Source organism: Entelurus aequoreus, linkage group LG05 (genome assembly GCF_033978785.1).
Source record: "Entelurus aequoreus isolate RoL-2023_Sb linkage group LG05, RoL_Eaeq_v1.1, whole genome shotgun sequence".
In the NCBI taxonomy this organism is placed as follows: domain Eukaryota; kingdom Metazoa; phylum Chordata; class Actinopteri; order Syngnathiformes; family Syngnathidae; genus Entelurus; species Entelurus aequoreus.
This window is the reverse complement of record NC_084735.1, coordinates 62387239-62404180: the sequence shown is the minus strand read 5'-3', so window position 1 is coordinate 62404180 and position 16942 is coordinate 62387239. Positions and strand designations below refer to the sequence as shown.

The window sequence follows — 16942 nt, the reverse complement described above, 5'->3', positions numbered from 1 at the left end:
TTAATATCAAAATTTCAGCTTTGTCTTCCTATTTTATATATATATACAGTATATATATATATATATATATATATATATATATATATATATATATATATATATATATATATATATATATATATATATATATATATACAGTATATATATATATATATATATATATATATATATGTATATATATATATATATATATATATATGTATATATATATATATTATACACTTTTACTGTTTTTTAACCCTCTAATAATTAATAATAGTACATGTTTTCCCCTACAACACAAAGCTGACCCTAGGTTTTGTCTTTTAAAAATAAAGTATGTAATGTCTTTTTTAAAGCATTATTTTACATCATAAATGTATATCCAAATGGCGCCCGCATACTTTTGACTTTGTTTAAAAAAAATTGTGACACCCCGTGTATTATTAACATGTATTCCAAACAACTTGTGCCTCTGACTTATGATTTCAAAAGCAAGTATGTTATCCATCAATTTGTACTACAAAAAAATGGAATAATCAAATCTAAAGGGAATTGTGTAGTAATATAGCGAGGCGATTATGCATCATAATTCTTATACAATACATTCACTGTAACAAACGTCCATCTGAGAGCAGTTCATATTTTCAATAACTGGAGCATTTGGAGCCTGGGAGGGTTAAATTTTTTAGTAACTTATGAAAACCAACACCATGAAGACCAAAATAAGGCCGGAAAAAGTCTTGAGCTGTATCGTGTTTTTGTCAATTGGAGCGACAAAAGATTAAAAACAGCTTTCAGTATGAGGACCAAATGCAAACTACAACCATAATAAAATTAATAGAAGTAATGAAATGATTGTCCTTATCAGGGTGATTTTGTCATTTGGACATGTGCTTCTTCATACGTTGTATCTCCATCTAAAGCAGAGAAAAGAAGAACATCCCATGAACAACCATGAATAAATCCCACAAACAAATGCTTTGCACCTGCAAAGTCAGACGAATTCTCTTCTCCTCATCTAGCTCGTTCATCAGCAGTTGGATTTCCTTACTGGGAAACAAGATTATGAGTTGAGCAATATGTGTATTCATATCGTGCAGAGGTATTACTTACTTGTGCTGACCCTTCATCTGTTCAAACTGCTCCCTCAGCTCTCTCAGCTCAGACTGCAGCCGCTCCAGTGTGGGTGCTGACATGTGTTCTGGTGGACTTCTTCTTCCAGGTGAAGGTTCTGGTTCCATGCCGGGAGAAGTTTGTCTAGCGTGAAGAACAGCCGACAGGGCTTTGGGAAGCAGAGGGGAGAGTGAAGGAGGAGAGTATGGGAGAACATTTCTGGGTTCATCTGCCTGTGAGGAGCAAAAGAACATTTTGGAGAAAAAAAAACATTTGTACAAATTTTCTTGAATGTGTTACATGTCATATAATCTGTTTTTTTAATATACTTACAGATCCATTGGGACTTTTTTCATCAGAGTTTTCTTGCGGCACTGAAGAATTTAACTCTTTGCTCTGGTTCACTTTTCTTTCCATCAAAGTATACACACTCCGTAGGCCCTGCTTGATTTGAAACACATACTTTATTATATTTCACTGCTTAAAACTGTTGTTTTAAATGCATTTTTGGGGGGGTAAAATCAGTCTCAGTTGTGTACTTTATAGTTCGTTATTAAATTTATTTATCCATCCATCCATTCATCTTCTTCCCCTCATCTGAGGTCGGGGGGCACGGGGTACGGGGGCAGCAGCCGAAGCAGAGAAGCCCACACTTTCCTCTCCCAAGCTACTTTGTCCTGCTCTTCCCGAGGAATTTTGAGGCATTCTCAGGCCAGTCTCTCCAACAATGTCCTTTGTTTTCCTCGTGGTCTCTTACTGGTCAGACATGGCCTAAACACCTCCCCAGGGAGGCATCCTGACCAGATGCCTGAACCACCTGATCTGGCTCTTCTCGATGTGGAGGAGCAACAACTTTAGTCTGAGCTCCTCCCGAATGACAGAGCTTCTCACCCTATCTTTAAGGCGGACCCCCCACCACCCGCCGGAGGAAACTCATTTCGGCTGCTAATACCCGTGATCTTGTCCTTTCGGTCACAACTCAAAGCTCATGACCATAGGTGAGGATAGGAACGTAGATCGACCGCTAAAGTGAGAGCTTTGCCTTCTGGCTCTGTTCCCTCTTCACCACGAGGGATCGATACAGGGTGCGCATGACTCCAGACGCCACACCGATCCGCCTGTCGATCACACGATCCACTCTTCCATCACTCGTGTACTTGAACTCCTCCACCTGGGGCAGGAACTCGTCCCCAACCAGAGTTGGCACTCCACCCTTTTCCGGGCGAGAACCATAGTCTCGGACTTGGAAGTGCTGATTTTCATCCCAGTCGCTTCACACTCAGCTGCGGACCGATCCAGTTAGAGCTGGAGATCCTGGCCAGATAAAGCAAGCAGAACCAGACAATCCGCAAAATGCTGAGACCTAATCCTGCAGCCACCAAACAGGATATCTTCAACTCCCTGACTGTGCCCAGAAATACTGTTCATAAAAATTAAAAACAGAATTGGTGAAAAGGGGCAGCCTTGGCAGAGTCCAACCCACACTAGAAACGGGTCTCATTTACTGCCGGCAATGCGGACGAAGCTCTGACACTGACCGTACACAGGGCTGACCGCCACAATCAGGCAGTCCAATACCCCATACTCTCTGAACACTCCCTACTGGACTTCCCGAGGGACACGTACGAATGCCTTTTCCAAGTCCACAAAACACATGTAGACTGGTTGGGCACACTCCCATGCCCCTTCAAGGATCTTGCTGAGAGTATAGAGCTGGTCCACAGTTACACGATTAGGACGAAAGCCACACTGCTCCTCCTGTATCCGAGGTTCGACTATCCAGCATAGCCTCCTCTCCAGTACACCCCAATAGACCTTATCGGGAAGGCTGAGGAGTGTGATCCCATGAGAGTTGGAACACACGCTCTAGTTCCCCTTCTTAAATAGAGGAATCACCACCCCAGTCCGCCAATCCAGAGTCTTGTCAACCAACAGCATCCAGAGCAGAGCCGGCCCAAGGCATAAGCGTACTAAGCGCTTGCTTAGGGCCCCGCGGCCACCAGGGGGCCCCCAAAAGCAATTAACAAAAAAATTCTTATTTTTTATTTTTTGCATGTACGAGTCTGACTGATGATTTCTAAATGATCAAAGATATATTATTGTACAAAAACACAATTTTAGGTCAACAGAGTGCTGCTGCTGATCTAGGCCTAGTGATTCTTCCTGCCTCTCTTTAAATGTAAAGCTGCCTCTGCTGCACCTGTGACGTTTGCCGCCTGCCGTGCAATGCCAGTGCGCACTGGGCATCAAAAGCGCAGATAGAGGCAAAACAATGTCACAAAAAAGGACATATCCTTCAGGTGCAGAAAAAAGGAAGAAGAAGAAAGTGAAAGAGGAGAAAAAATGCCATGATAAAGGTATGTTTGCATGACTTGGTAATAAAAAGTTTATCAAAGAGATTTGTAGCTGTAATTAGCTTTAGCTAGGTGATGTTAGCTAGCTAGCGCGGTGCTAGCAATATGTTTTTAGCATCAGGTTACTAGTGAGATATGTTGTTTGCACAAATTGTTTGCAGCAGAGCACGGTAATTTATGTGAGTAAAATAAACATTATTTTTTACATCAACTCATAAGTTATGTGAAACTTCCCCAGGAGCATTGTTAAAATACTTTGGAGGCACAGAATCAGCCCAGAGCCAGTCCACATCCTCAGGCTCAACTGTGAGTGATGAATCAGGTGAGGAAAAGACTGTCACCATACAGTATACATTTAATTTCTTAGTATAAACATTACACCTGAAGGGAAATTAATATAGTCAAAGTATCTCATTAATATGTGTGCCTACATGTATGTATGTATGTATTTCATCTTAGGTCCATCTCCATCCTCTACAGTGCTCTCTCACACACCTCCATCCTCTGTGCCCACTGTCCCCTCCATGTCTGAAACCACAGCTGATTTATCTAGTAAGTTAACTGCAAAACACCATTTATAATTGCTCATTGTACTGCAGAACATTCTGAGATTAATAATTATGTCCAACAGTGCAATTTAATGACCTTATAGGTCCTTCTTTTTTAGTCATTGTCTTTCTTTGGTCACTTCCTCAGCAACTTCCACCACAACGTCCCCTTCACACCATGGACCATCATCAGCTCCGCCAGTTGACCCAGCTGAGTGGCCTTCTTTCCTCTCAGATTCAGACAGGACTGAGCAGGTGATCAGAGGACCACTGTCTATTAAGGAGAACTTTTCATTCCCCAAACGGCATGATGGCCGAAGTTTTCATTATCATTATACCTACAGACAGCTAGTCAATGGGGAAACAGTCAAGCGTAGCTGGCTGACTTATTCAAGAAGTAAAGATGCAGTCTATTGCTTTTGCTGCAAATTATTTCCCAAAAAGTCCTTAAAACTGGCAGCCGAGGGACAGCGGGATTGGGTCAACATAGGTGCACTGCTGAAACAGCATGAAAACAGTGAAGATCATTGTAGCAACATGGTGAAATGGAAGGAATTTGCATTGCGTCTTTCAAAGGGGAAAACTATTGATGAGACAGAAATTGGCCTCCTGGAGGCAGAAAAGAATTGCTGGAGAGACGTTCTCACACGCTTAGTCACTATTATCCAGTCACTGGCAGAAAGGAACCTGGCACTGAGGGGATCTGTTGACACATTACATCAGACGAAAAATGGGAACTTTCTAAAAGAAGTGGAACTGATTGCTAAATTTGATCCTGTGTTGAAAGATCACGTGAGACGCATTGACAGTGGAGCAGAGCATATCACATACTTGGGGAAAACTATTCAAAATGAGTTGATATCCTGTATAAGTGATAAAATAGTGGAGACCATGGTGTCTGAAATCAAACAGTCAAAATACTATGCTGTAATACTGGATTGCACCCCAGATGTAAGTCATCAAGAACAGATGTCTATTGTTGTGCGCACTGTAAATATTGACAAAACACCTGAGGTAAAGGAGCACTTCTTGGGGTTTCTTCTAGCTCCTGAATCTACTGGTCAAGGCTTGTCTGAACTAATTCTTCAGAGGCTTGAAGAGTTGAACATCCCCTTTGAGGACTGTAGGGGACAATCATATGACAATGGCGCAAACATGAAAGGTGCAAATAAAGGTGTACAGGCAAGGCTTTCAAAAAAAAATCCACATGCTTTTTATGTGCCTTGTGCAGCCCATAGCTTAAATCTAGTGGTTTCTGATGCTGCTAAAGGGTCCCTGGATGCCACTTGCTTTTTTGGACACGTGGAAAAATTATATAAACTCTTCTCAGCTTCCCCTCAAAGGTGGGCCATCTTGAAGAAGCATGTGAACATCACACTCAAGTCTTGGAGTGAGACACGATGGGAAAGCCGGGTTAAAAGTATTGAACCATTACGCTGCCAAGCAGACAAGGTAAGAGAGGCTTTGTTAGAAGTCAGGGAAAAAACTACTGACCCTACACTAAAAGTTGAGACCCACTCGCTTGCTGAAGAAATCGGGTCATTCAGATTTCACATTTGCTGTGTGGTTTGGTATGACATTCTCTCCAAGACTAACATCACAAGCAAACTACTTCAGTCAGCCAACATGCAGTTGGATGTTTCAGTGGGGCTCATTCAGAAAAACAAAGAAAATTTAATCAGTTACAGGGCAACTGGTTTTAAAAATGCACAGATCTCAGCAAAAGAGACATTTGAACAAATGAACACTGAAGTAGTGCTGAAACAGAAGAGGTTGCGAACCACAAAAAGGCACTTTGCCTATGAGATGACTGATGAGCCACAATCTGATGCCATGAAGAGGCTGGAAGTAACCTTTTTTAATGTTGTGGTAGACTGTACCATCCAGTCTTTGGAGGACCGCTTTCAGTCCATAGGGGAGGTTAGAAGCATTTTTTGAGTGCTTTTCAACTTCAGCCAACTTGATGCACAGGCAAGGAAGGACCAGTGTAAGTTCTCAGAGACAAACTCACCTTTGGAGAACAGTTTGATATTGATGGGAGTGCACTGGCCACAGAGATGGAGAACCTCCCAGAACTCCCAAGAGCACAGATGACCCCCTTTGAATTGCTCACTTACCTCTCTCAAAATGAGATCTGTGAGTTGTACCCAAATCTTTGGGTAGCTCTGCAGATAGCCTGCACTCTTCCTGTGACTGTTGCATCTGCAGAGCGGAGCTTTTCCAAGCTCAAATTAATAAAAAACTACTTGAGATCTTCCATGGCCCAAGAAAGACTGAGTGGACTGGCAGTGATTAGTATTAATAACAAAGTCGGCCATCAGATTTCTTACAGCGATGTCATAAATGACTTTGCCTCCAGAAAAGCCAGGAAGCACAGGTTTTAAGGAGTGGGTGGAGTGGTGTGGGTGGTGAAGAACAGAGGAACAAAACTGTGATGTGATGGTCAAATGTGTGAATTAAGGACCTTAATTTAAGGTAGTTTATTTTCCCCAAAAATGTTTTGCACATCGTTATGTACATTTACAAAGTTTTAATATGGAGTAACTTTATATTTGTTTATAAACCGTTATGTTACCTTGTTTCTGGTAACTATGTTCATTAATATTATTTAAGTATTTGCTTGATATTTAATTTAATTATGTTGTTTTTTTGTACAATTGAATTTGTTCCTTTTTATATATATATCTAAGTGATTTTATTGTTGCACTTTATTGTTTTTCTTGCACTACGAATTATTTTTGCACATTGCTGTTTCAGGTTTTTGTTACCAAAAATAATAAAGTGAATCAGAATCAGCTTTATTGTCCAGTTATGTTTAACACACATGGAATTTAACTTCAGTAGACTGCGCTCTCTTTGTACAAAGTAAACATTAAATATGAACAATTAACTAAAAATATAAACTAGTAATTAAAGACTAATATGTACAAGACTGATGAGACAAGATGACACTTTTACTGTAAATACAAAGCTTTGTCACTTGGACTGTTCAACCCCAGGCCACTCTTGTAGCTGAATGTTTTCTACATTTTAAGATTAGGAACCATATGTGGCACTCTGGACATCATTCGTTCATTCATTGGTATTATTTATGTTCTTAACTGGGCCACCCCCATATCTTTATAAATGACATGACATGATTTCAAGATGGCGGCGCATTGCTATGCAGCAGCTTGAAGACGCTCTTGGGAGTGTAGAGCGATTTGGCAAAAAACACCCGTCATTTCTGTCAATTTCATGGCTGGCTCAAAGCGTGAACACTCTGTGATCACATACGACCGACAGACAATTCTGGATGTGGATGGATCGGGTCGTTATAGACTGAAAGATGCATGTACGGTGGACCTCCTCACTAGCATGGGAATACTTTGCGGGCTACATCGAGCGGCCTTTGTAGCAGCGGAGTCAAGTGCTAGCGGTGACCGCCAATGGAGACGACGTAAGCGGTGTGAGCGGAAGCAGAAGCGGGGATGCCGAGCGGGGCTAAAAACAAAGGGAAAAGCTAACCAAAGAAGCGTGGAGTGTCCGGGTAAGAAGCCGTTTAAACTAGAACTATCCGACGCCAGGCTGGATAATCCCTGCACACATAGCAATTCTCTTAGAATAAAACACAACTCACATAATGTTTTTTTTTTTGTGACCGTGTCAGACATGCAATCTACTGAGGTGGCTAACTATGATGCGTTCAGTTTATCGCAACATCTAGCAAACAATCGGACAATTCCCGTCGTATCAATTCCTAGATATGGTCGAAACTATTTAAAGTGCACTACGCATAATAAACGCAACATTATTAATATTGCTACTTCGGATAATTTCAACAAACAATCCTCAAAACAGCCCACTACCTATAATATGGGCTTTTTAAACATAAGATCATTATCTTCCAAAACGTTATTAGTTAATGAGGTCATTAGAGACAACAAACTTGACGTCGTTGGTCTCGCCGAGACCTGGCTCAAACCAGACGATTTTTTTGCGCTAAATGAGGCATCTCCTCCTAACTATATCAATGCACATGTTGCCCGTCCTCTTAAAAGGGGAGGGGGTGTCGCACTAATATACAATGAAAACTATAATTTTACACCTAACCTAAATAATAAATATAACTCGTTTGAGGTGCTCACTTTGAGGTTTGTCACACCGCTGCCTCTCCACCTTGCTGTTATCTACCGCCCCCCTGGGCCCTATTCGGACTTCATCAGTGAATTCTCAGAGTTTGTTGCTGATCTAGTGACGCACGCCGACAATATAATCATAATGGGGGACTTTAATATCCATATGAATACCCCATCGGACCCTCCATGTGTGGCGCTCCAGACTATAATTGATAGCTGTGGTCTTACACAAATAATAAATGAACCCACGCATCGCAACGGTAATACGATAGATCTAGTGCTTGTCAGGGGTGTCACCACCTCTAAAGTTACGATACTCCCGTACACTAAAATAATGTCCGATCATTACCTTATAAAATTCGAAGTTCTGACTCATTGTCAACAAACTAATAATAATAATAATAACTACTATAGCAGCCGCAACATTAATGCTGCCACAACGACGACTCTTACTGACCTACTGCCTTCGGTAATGGCACCATTCCCTGTGGGCTCTATTGATAACCTCACTAACAACTTTAACGACGCCCTGCGCGACACCATTGATAGTGTAGCACCACTAAAGCTAAAAAGGGCCCCTAAAAGGCGTACCCCATGGTTTACAGAAGAAACTAAAGCCCAGAAATTATCATGTAGAAAGCTGGAACGCATTGATTGATTGATTGATTGAGACTTTTATTAGTAGGTTGCACAGTGAAGTACATATTCCGTACAATTGACCACTAAATGGTAACACCCGAATAAGTTTTTCAACTTGTTTAAGTCGGGGTCCACTTAAATTGATTCATGATACAGATATATATTATCATATATACTATCATCATAATACAGTCATCACACAAGATAATCACATTGAATTATTTACATTATTTACAATCAGGAGTGTGGAGGGGGGGTGGGGTGGGGGGTGGGGGGGGGTGGGGATATGGACATCAAGTAGTGGACATAGAGAGAGAGAGAGAGAGAGAGAGAGAGAGAGAGAGAGAGAGAGAGAGAGAGAGAGAGAGAGAGAGAGAGAGAGATCAGAAGGAGTTAAGACCTTTGTTAGTTCGGAATCTGGGTTTAACGTGGTTAGTGGAGCACCCCCTGGTGTTGTGGTTATGGCGGTCATTTACGTTAAGGAAGTAGTTTGACATGTACTTCGGTATCAGGGAGGTGTAGCGGATTTTATAGACTAGGCTCAGTGCAAGTTGTTTAACTCTGTCCTCCACCTTGAGCCAGCCCACTTTAGAGAAGTGGGTAGGAGTGATGTGGGATCTGGGGTGGAGGTAATGGCGTGCGACTAAACTTGAGGTTTTCCATCAAGCATGGAGTGATAGTTTAATAACTTATAAACACATGCTTACCTCAGCTAAAGCTAAATATTACTCAAATCTCATCCACCTCAACAAAAATGATCCTAAATTTTTGTTTAGTACAGTAGCATCGCTAACCCAACAAGGGACTCCTCCCAGTAGCTCCACCCACTCAGCAGATGACTTTATGAATTTCTTTAATAAGAAAATTGAAGTCATTAGAAAAGAGATTAAAGACAATGCATCTCAGCTACAACTGGGTTCTATTAACACAAATATGACTGTATTTACGACGGACACTGCCCTCCAAAATAGTTTCTCTCTCTTTGATGAAATAACATTTGAGGAATTATCAAAATGTGTAAATGGGACAAAACAAACAACATGTTTACTTGACCCAATTCCTGGGAAACTTATCAAGGAGCTTTTTGTATTATTAGGTCCATCAGTGTTAAATATTATAAACTTATCACTTTCCTCTGGCACTGTTCCCCTAGCATTAAAAAAAGCGGTTATTCATCCTCTACTCAAAAGACCTAACCTCGATCCTGACCTCATGGTAAACTACCGGCCGGTGTCCCACCTTCCGTTTATCTCGAAAATCCTCGAAAAAATTGTCGCACAGCAGCTAAATGAACACTTAGCGTCTAACAATCTCTGTGAACCTTTTCAATCCGGGTTCAGGGCAAATCACTCTACGGAGACAGCCCTCGCAAAAATGACTAATGATCTATTGCTAACGATGGATTCTGATGCTTCATCTATGTTGCTGCTTCTTGATCTTAGCGCCGCTTTCGATACTGTTGATCATAATATTTTATTAGAGCATTACAAAACGCGTATTGGGATGTCAGACTTAGCCTTGTCTTGGTTTAACTCTTATCTTACTGACAGAATGCAGTGTGTCTCCCATAACAATGTGACCTCGGACTATGTTAAGGTAACGTGCGGAGTTCCCCAGGGTTCGGTTCTTGGCCCTGCACTCTTTAGTATTTACATGCTGCCGCTAGGTGACATCATACGCAAATACGGTGTTAGCTTTCACTGTTATGCTGATGACACTCAACTCTACATGCCCCTAAAGCTGACCAACACGCCGGATTGTAGTCAGCTGGAGGCGTGTCTTAATGAAATTAAACAATGGATGTCCGCTAACTTTTTGCAACTCAACGCTAAGAAAACGGAAATACTGATTATCGGTCCTGCTCAACACCGACATCTATTTAATAATACCACCTTAATATTTGACAACCAAACAATTAAACAAGGCGACTCGGTAAAGAATCTGGGTATTATCTTCGACCCAACTCTCTCGTTTGAGTCACACATTAAGAGTGTTACTAAAACGGCCTTCTTTCATCTCCGTAATATCGCTAAAATTCGTTCCATTTTGTCCACAAGCGATGCTGAGATCATTATCCATGCGTTCGTTACATCTCGTCTCGATTACTGTAACGTTTTATTTTCGGGCCTCCCTATGTCTAGCATTAAAAGATTACAGATGGTACAAAATGCGGCTGCTAGACTTTTGACAAAAACAAGAAAGTTTGATCATATTACGCCTATACTGGCTCACTTGCACTGGCTTCCTGTGCACCTAAGATGCGACTTTAAGGTTTTACTACTTACGTATAAAATACTACATGGTCAAGCTCCTGCCTATCTTGCCGATTGTATTGTACCATATGTCCCGGCAAGAAATCTGCGTTCAAAGAACTCCGGCTTATTAGTGATTCCCAGAGCCCAAAAAAAGTCTGCGGGCTATAGAGCGTTTTCTATTCGGGCTCCAATACTATGGAATGCCCTCCCGGTAAAAGTTAGAGATGCTACCTCAGTAGAAGCATTTAAGTCTCATCTTAAAACTCATTTGTATACTCTAGCCTTTAAATAGACTCCCTTTTTAGACCAGTTGATCTGCCGTTTCTTTTCTTTTCTTTTCTACTCTGCTCCCAACCCGGGGTGGACCGCTAGCCTGTCCATCGGATGGGGACATCTCTACGCTGCTGACCCGTCTCCGCTCGGGATGGTTCCTGCTGGCCCCACTATGGACTGGACTTTCGCTGATGTGTTGGACTTTCACAATATTATGTCAGACCCACTCGACATCCATTGCTTTCGGTCTCCCCTAGAGGGGCGGGGTTACCCACATATGCGGTCCTCTCCAAGGTTTCTCATAGTCATTCACATTGTTGCCCACTGGGGTGAGTTTTCCTTGCCCGTATGTGGGCTCTGTACCGAGGATGTCGTTGTGGCTTGTACAGCCCTTTGAGACACTTGTGATTTAGGGCTATATAAATAAACATTGATTGATTGATTGATTGATTGACATGTTATTTGTAAAGACATGCCAGGCTGACAATAGGATAATGTAAACAACACTGCCAGAGCCGCAATGAGTTTATAGTAGGTGTGTGAATGATCAACAATCAATATTATTGGCAGAAATAGAGGGCCCCAAAATCAAATTTTGCTTAGGGCCCCATGGAGGCTTGGGCCGGCACTGATCCAGAGCCTTAAGGGCAGAGGTGGGACCAAGTCATTGCTTTGCAAGTCACAAGTAAGTCTCAAGTCTTTGCCCTCAAGTCTCGAGTCAAGTCCCGAGTCAAGACAGGCAAGTCCCGAGTCAAGTCCAAAGTCAAGACTAGAAAGTCTCAAGTCAAGTCCCAAGTCCTGCATTTTGAGTTTTGAGTCCTTTCAAGTCCTTTTAACCACAGACTAATATTTTTACACAGATTGTGTATGCTTTTAAAACGCTGTATTTATTTATTAAAACAAGTGCATTTGAAATTGCAGGAAAAAAAATGGTGCTGACATTGCAATTCATAATAGCACTATTAACCAGTCATTTTAATAGTTTAAACAATTTTAAACATTTAACTCATTCCTTTACAGAATAAACACATTTGCAAAAACAAACTTTAACATACTATTGGTTGTATTTTATGAAAATAACATTACCACAAAGTTGAGAAGGAGCAAAGATCTTCAATATTTGTATGTGAGAATCACAAAGAAATCTTCTGGGGGAGGATGACCCCCCTACAGGGGTTTGGTTTACAAACTTTCAGCCCCACCTAAAACAAAATTCACCAGCCGCCACTGATTATGATTTTAGGCAAAGTATAAGACAATACTTTCTTAACAGTATAATTGTAACCAGGAATAAGTCTTCAAGTAACAATATTCAAATACTAACATTGTTGGGTAAGACAGCATTTAGTTTAATTCTGAATCCAGTGAAACAGATTGGTGGTTTTAGCTGATATAAAGACTTTCAGGTGTTTATATATGTTTAAGTATTTGGCAGACGCTTTTATCCAAAGCGACATACATAAAAAATAGATATAAAACAATCACTGTAAACATTATCATTTAAGGGAAGAATGTAATACAAAATATCAATACAAAGTGTCAAGACAGAATAAACTCTCTGCTGCTGCAGCAACAGAGTTACAGTCTATAGGTCCCTAAAATATATAGATATCTAATGTATTCATACATTGTTTATGTAGGATATACGCATGTATATATAATCTAATCATATTGTTTCTTCAACTTAAAAATAGCTGACCGTTTTTTTCCCTCTTCTCTGGGATTATATTCCCAGTTTTGATCTCGGACGTCTGGTCATTTATAGCGTATAAGAATATTATATTACTGTTAAGCAAACTATGAATAATAAAAACGCCAAAACATGTGTCCGTTATCATAGCTACACGTATGACAAAAAAACGCGTGAAAAACAGTGGTATTCAGTGAGGTAAGATGAATTAAATTTGCTGACAGTTCATTGCTCCTGCCAAATGAATTGCACTGAGTGGAGCGGATCACCACTCCAAGATGGCGGCTCCGCGTCTCGTCTGCGCCAGTAGGCAGTAGCGCTCAATGCTGCGTACCCTTATAAGATGTCTATGGTTATAACGTTAGCAGTGAGTTTACAGCCTCACTGATTTAACTACACAGCAAATAAAAGTCATGTTACTTAGCCAATAAACGTTATCTTACATTCAAAACTTACCCTTCTTTGTGCAACTTCAAATGCCGAACGAAGTTGGAAGTTGTTGCGTCTCCGTCTGTAATATTCGAACTGCGTGATTTGCATACGGCAATTCGTTTTTTGTTGATCAAGTCGTAGTTTTTATACCCGAACGAAACCAACTTTGGCATAATTGTTTCTCACTGCCGCATTGTTTGACAACTCATGTTCGGTGGTTGTCCTGCAATTGGATTGGATGAGAGCTGTGGGATGAAAACAACGTAGATTTAATTTGATTGGCTTTTGTACTGACAGCACACACGCTGACAAGCAGCACACACGCTCGTAAACACAGACGTATAAAATGAAAGATACGGAGCGCTCCCAAATAACTTTTTAAGGTTTGGGTTTTGGGGAAAGTAGCAAGTCATGTCAAGTCAAAAGCCTCAAGTCCAAGTGAAGTCACAAGTCATTGATGTTAAAGTCTAAGTCGAGTTGCAAGTCTCTTTACATTTTGTCAAGTCGAGTCTAAAGTCATCAAATTCATGACTCGAGTCTGACTCGAGTCCAAGTCATGTGACTCGAGTCCACACCTCTGCTTAAGGGACTCTGAGCGGGTCTTATTTATCCTCAGGGCCCTGCCACCCAGGAGCTTCTTAACTACCTCGGAGACCTCTGCCCCAGAAATAGGAGAGCCTACTACACAGTCCCCAGGCACTGCTTCCTCATTGGAAGACGTGTAAATGGATTGAAGAGGTCTTTGAAGTAGTCATTCCACCGATCACAACAAACCCAGTTGAGGTCAGCTGCATGGTGTTGACAGTGCACTGAGGCACCATCCTCCTGAGGCGGAGGATGGTGGCTCCGGAGTCCCATGAGCCAAAACGACCCGATAGGACTCCTTCAGCTTGACGGCCTCCCGGGTTCTCGGATCACCACCACGACAGGCACCAACCACCTTGCGGCCACAGCTCCAATTGGCTGCCTCAAAAAAATAGAGGCACAGAACATGGTACACTCGGACAAATTGTCCAGCACCTCCCTCGTAACATGTTCGATATTCTTCCGGAGGTGGGAATTTAAACTCTCTCGACAGGAGACTGTGCCAGACGTTGCCAGCAGACCCCTACAATGCGTTTGGGCCTGCCAGGTCTGTCCGGCATCCTTCCCCACCATCGTAGCCGACTCACCACCAGGTGGTGATCGGTTGAAAGCTCTGCCCCTCTCTTCACTCGAATGTCCAAAACATGAGAATGCAATTCCGATAACACATAAAAAAAATGTAATCACACGTATCAAATTATACATTACAAAAAAATGTGCAAACAATGCTTTAAAATTATATAAATTATAAAATATTTAATATATATTTTATTCATCCATACATCCATTTTCTACCGCTTGTCCCTTTTGCGGTCGCGGGGGGTGATGGAGCCTATCTCAGCTGCATTCAGGCGGAAGGCGGGGTACACCTTGGACAAGTCCCCACCTCATCACAGGGCCAACACAGATAGACAACATTCACACTCACATTCACACACTAGGGCCAATTTGGTGCTGCCAATCAACCTATCCTCAGGTGCATGTCTTTGGAGGTGGGAGGAAGCCGGAGTACCCGGAGGGAACCCACGCAGTCACGGGGAGAACATGCAAACTCCACACAGAAAGATCCCGAGCCCGGGATTGAACCCAGGACTACTCAGGACCTTCGTATTGTGAGGCACATATTTATTTTTATTTTACAAAAAACGTTTTAATCAAATAATACATATGGAATGAAAATATATACATATATTAAAGATAGAAATATAAATATAAAATTACAAATACAAAACCCAAAACCAGTGAAGTCGGCACGTTTTATAAATCGTAAATAAAAACAGAATATAATGATTTGCAAATCCTTTTCAACTTATATTCTATTGAATATACTGCAAAGACAAGATATTTAATGTTCAAACTGAGAAACTAAATTTTTTTTTTGCAAATAATCATTACCTTAGAATTCAATGTCAGCAACACATTGCAAAAAAGTTGGCACAGGGGCATTTTACCACAGTGTTACATGGGCTTTCCTTTTAACAACACTCAGTAAACGTTTGGGAACTGAGGACAAGAATTTTTAAAGCTTTTCATGTGGAATTCTTTACCATTCTTCCTTGATGTACAGCTTAAGTTGTTCAACAGTCCAGGGTCTCTGTTGTCATATTTCACGCTTCATAATGCGCCACACATTTTCAATGGGAGACAGGTCTGGACTACAGGCAGGCCAGTCTAGTACCACACTCTTTTACTATGAAGCCACGCTGTTGTAACATGTGCAGAATGTGGCTTGGCATTGTCTTGCTGAAATAAGCAGGAAAAATGAAGAAACCAAAAACTATAAAAAATTTAATTTGTTTGTTTACTTTGAAAAGTATTTAGCAATAGTTTTTCCTTTAAAAAACTTTTTTTTAAAACCTTTGTTTTCTTATGTCACAAGTAATGTATTCAGCCAGATATAAGACCAGCCCGCTTTAAAAAAAATACTTAGGTCAAAAAAAGACTAAATGAATTGTTTCCAATAACAGTAAACGTTACTGTTGTGTGTGAATGTGTGTGAAAAGAAAAGCTCTGGTTTGCGTGAGAAATCTTTTGGCGCTACCTAGTTGTTTGCATTCATAAATCTGTAGACCCAGAATAGTAAGATGATTCTTTTTTTTTTAGCTGTTTTGTAAGGAAAAAAAGTATGATATGCTAAAATGTATATTACAAATTAAGACATTGATAAGATTCCTAGTAGACAGGGTTGCCTGCATTACATGTTGGTTAAATTTATCCCACGGACAAAAACAGCTGACATTCTTAAGACATCTGCTTTACAGCGTACAGCAAACTCAACAGACATGGCCACTTTATTAGGTACACCATCTAATAATTTCCATTAGAAGAGGTAATGGTACCTTTACATACAAACAGTAGTCATGATGTGCAGCTTTCATTGACACTAACAGTGTCAATCAAACCATGATGTCTCCCTGACATAGTAGTTTGTATTATTGTACTGCGTGGTACACATTACAATACGTAGCGTCAGACACTTTCCTGTAGCCTATTATGTCACTAATACATCATAAAAATGAAACATTGGAACAGGTCAGTGGAGCACACTAGTCTCGAACGAGATGAAAGCATCTGCTCTTCAGTTTTTCACAGCACTCCAAAGTCCACATACATTAGACAGATGTCACTCATTACTTGACACACTACTCCAGGTTGTTAGTTACTGCACGTAATATACAAGGGCTCTTACCGTGTTCAGCGAGCCTCCCCAATGAGATACAACAGCATCTGATGTAACTCAACACCGGCCATTGTAGATCGACGTGGTCTGCACTGTTTTGATGAGGGGTGCAACACTGAGGGCTATGTTTAGCACAGGAGCGCCACTCCGCTCACAAATATCACCAGGCCAGAGTGAAGGGCGTCTCCAATTGAAGGGCAAGTGCTATGCTTTAGGCACGCACCAGTAGTGGGTTACAAGAGTATGATTCAAGGAGCTTTCTTGATGACTGAC

At 41.1% G+C, this 16942-nt stretch overlaps 1 protein-coding gene across 4 annotated transcripts; it reads right to left on the bottom strand.

The window, feature by feature from the left end:
• Positions 1-233: 233 nt before the first annotated feature.
• On the bottom strand, positions 234-16898 carry si:dkey-71d15.2 (SH3 domain-containing kinase-binding protein 1). 4 transcript variants are annotated; one of them, XM_062048549.1, is made up of 5 exons: positions 16679-16898; positions 1429-1539; positions 1096-1328; positions 969-1032; positions 234-899 (listed from the first exon to the last, which is right to left on the bottom strand). In XM_062048549.1, the coding sequence occupies exons 2-5, from the start codon at positions 1510-1512 to the stop codon at positions 861-863; spliced, it is 420 nt and encodes a 139-aa protein (XP_061904533.1). In that variant the 5' UTR covers positions 1513-1539; positions 16679-16898; the 3' UTR covers positions 234-860. The 4 variants fall into 4 exon arrangements, with proteins under 4 accessions (XP_061904533.1, XP_061904532.1, XP_061904530.1 ...); XM_062048548.1 differs by having other exon boundaries at positions 1429-1536; XM_062048546.1 differs by lacking the exon at positions 16679-16898 and adding an exon at positions 13429-13615.
• Positions 16899-16942: the final 44 nt, after the last annotated feature.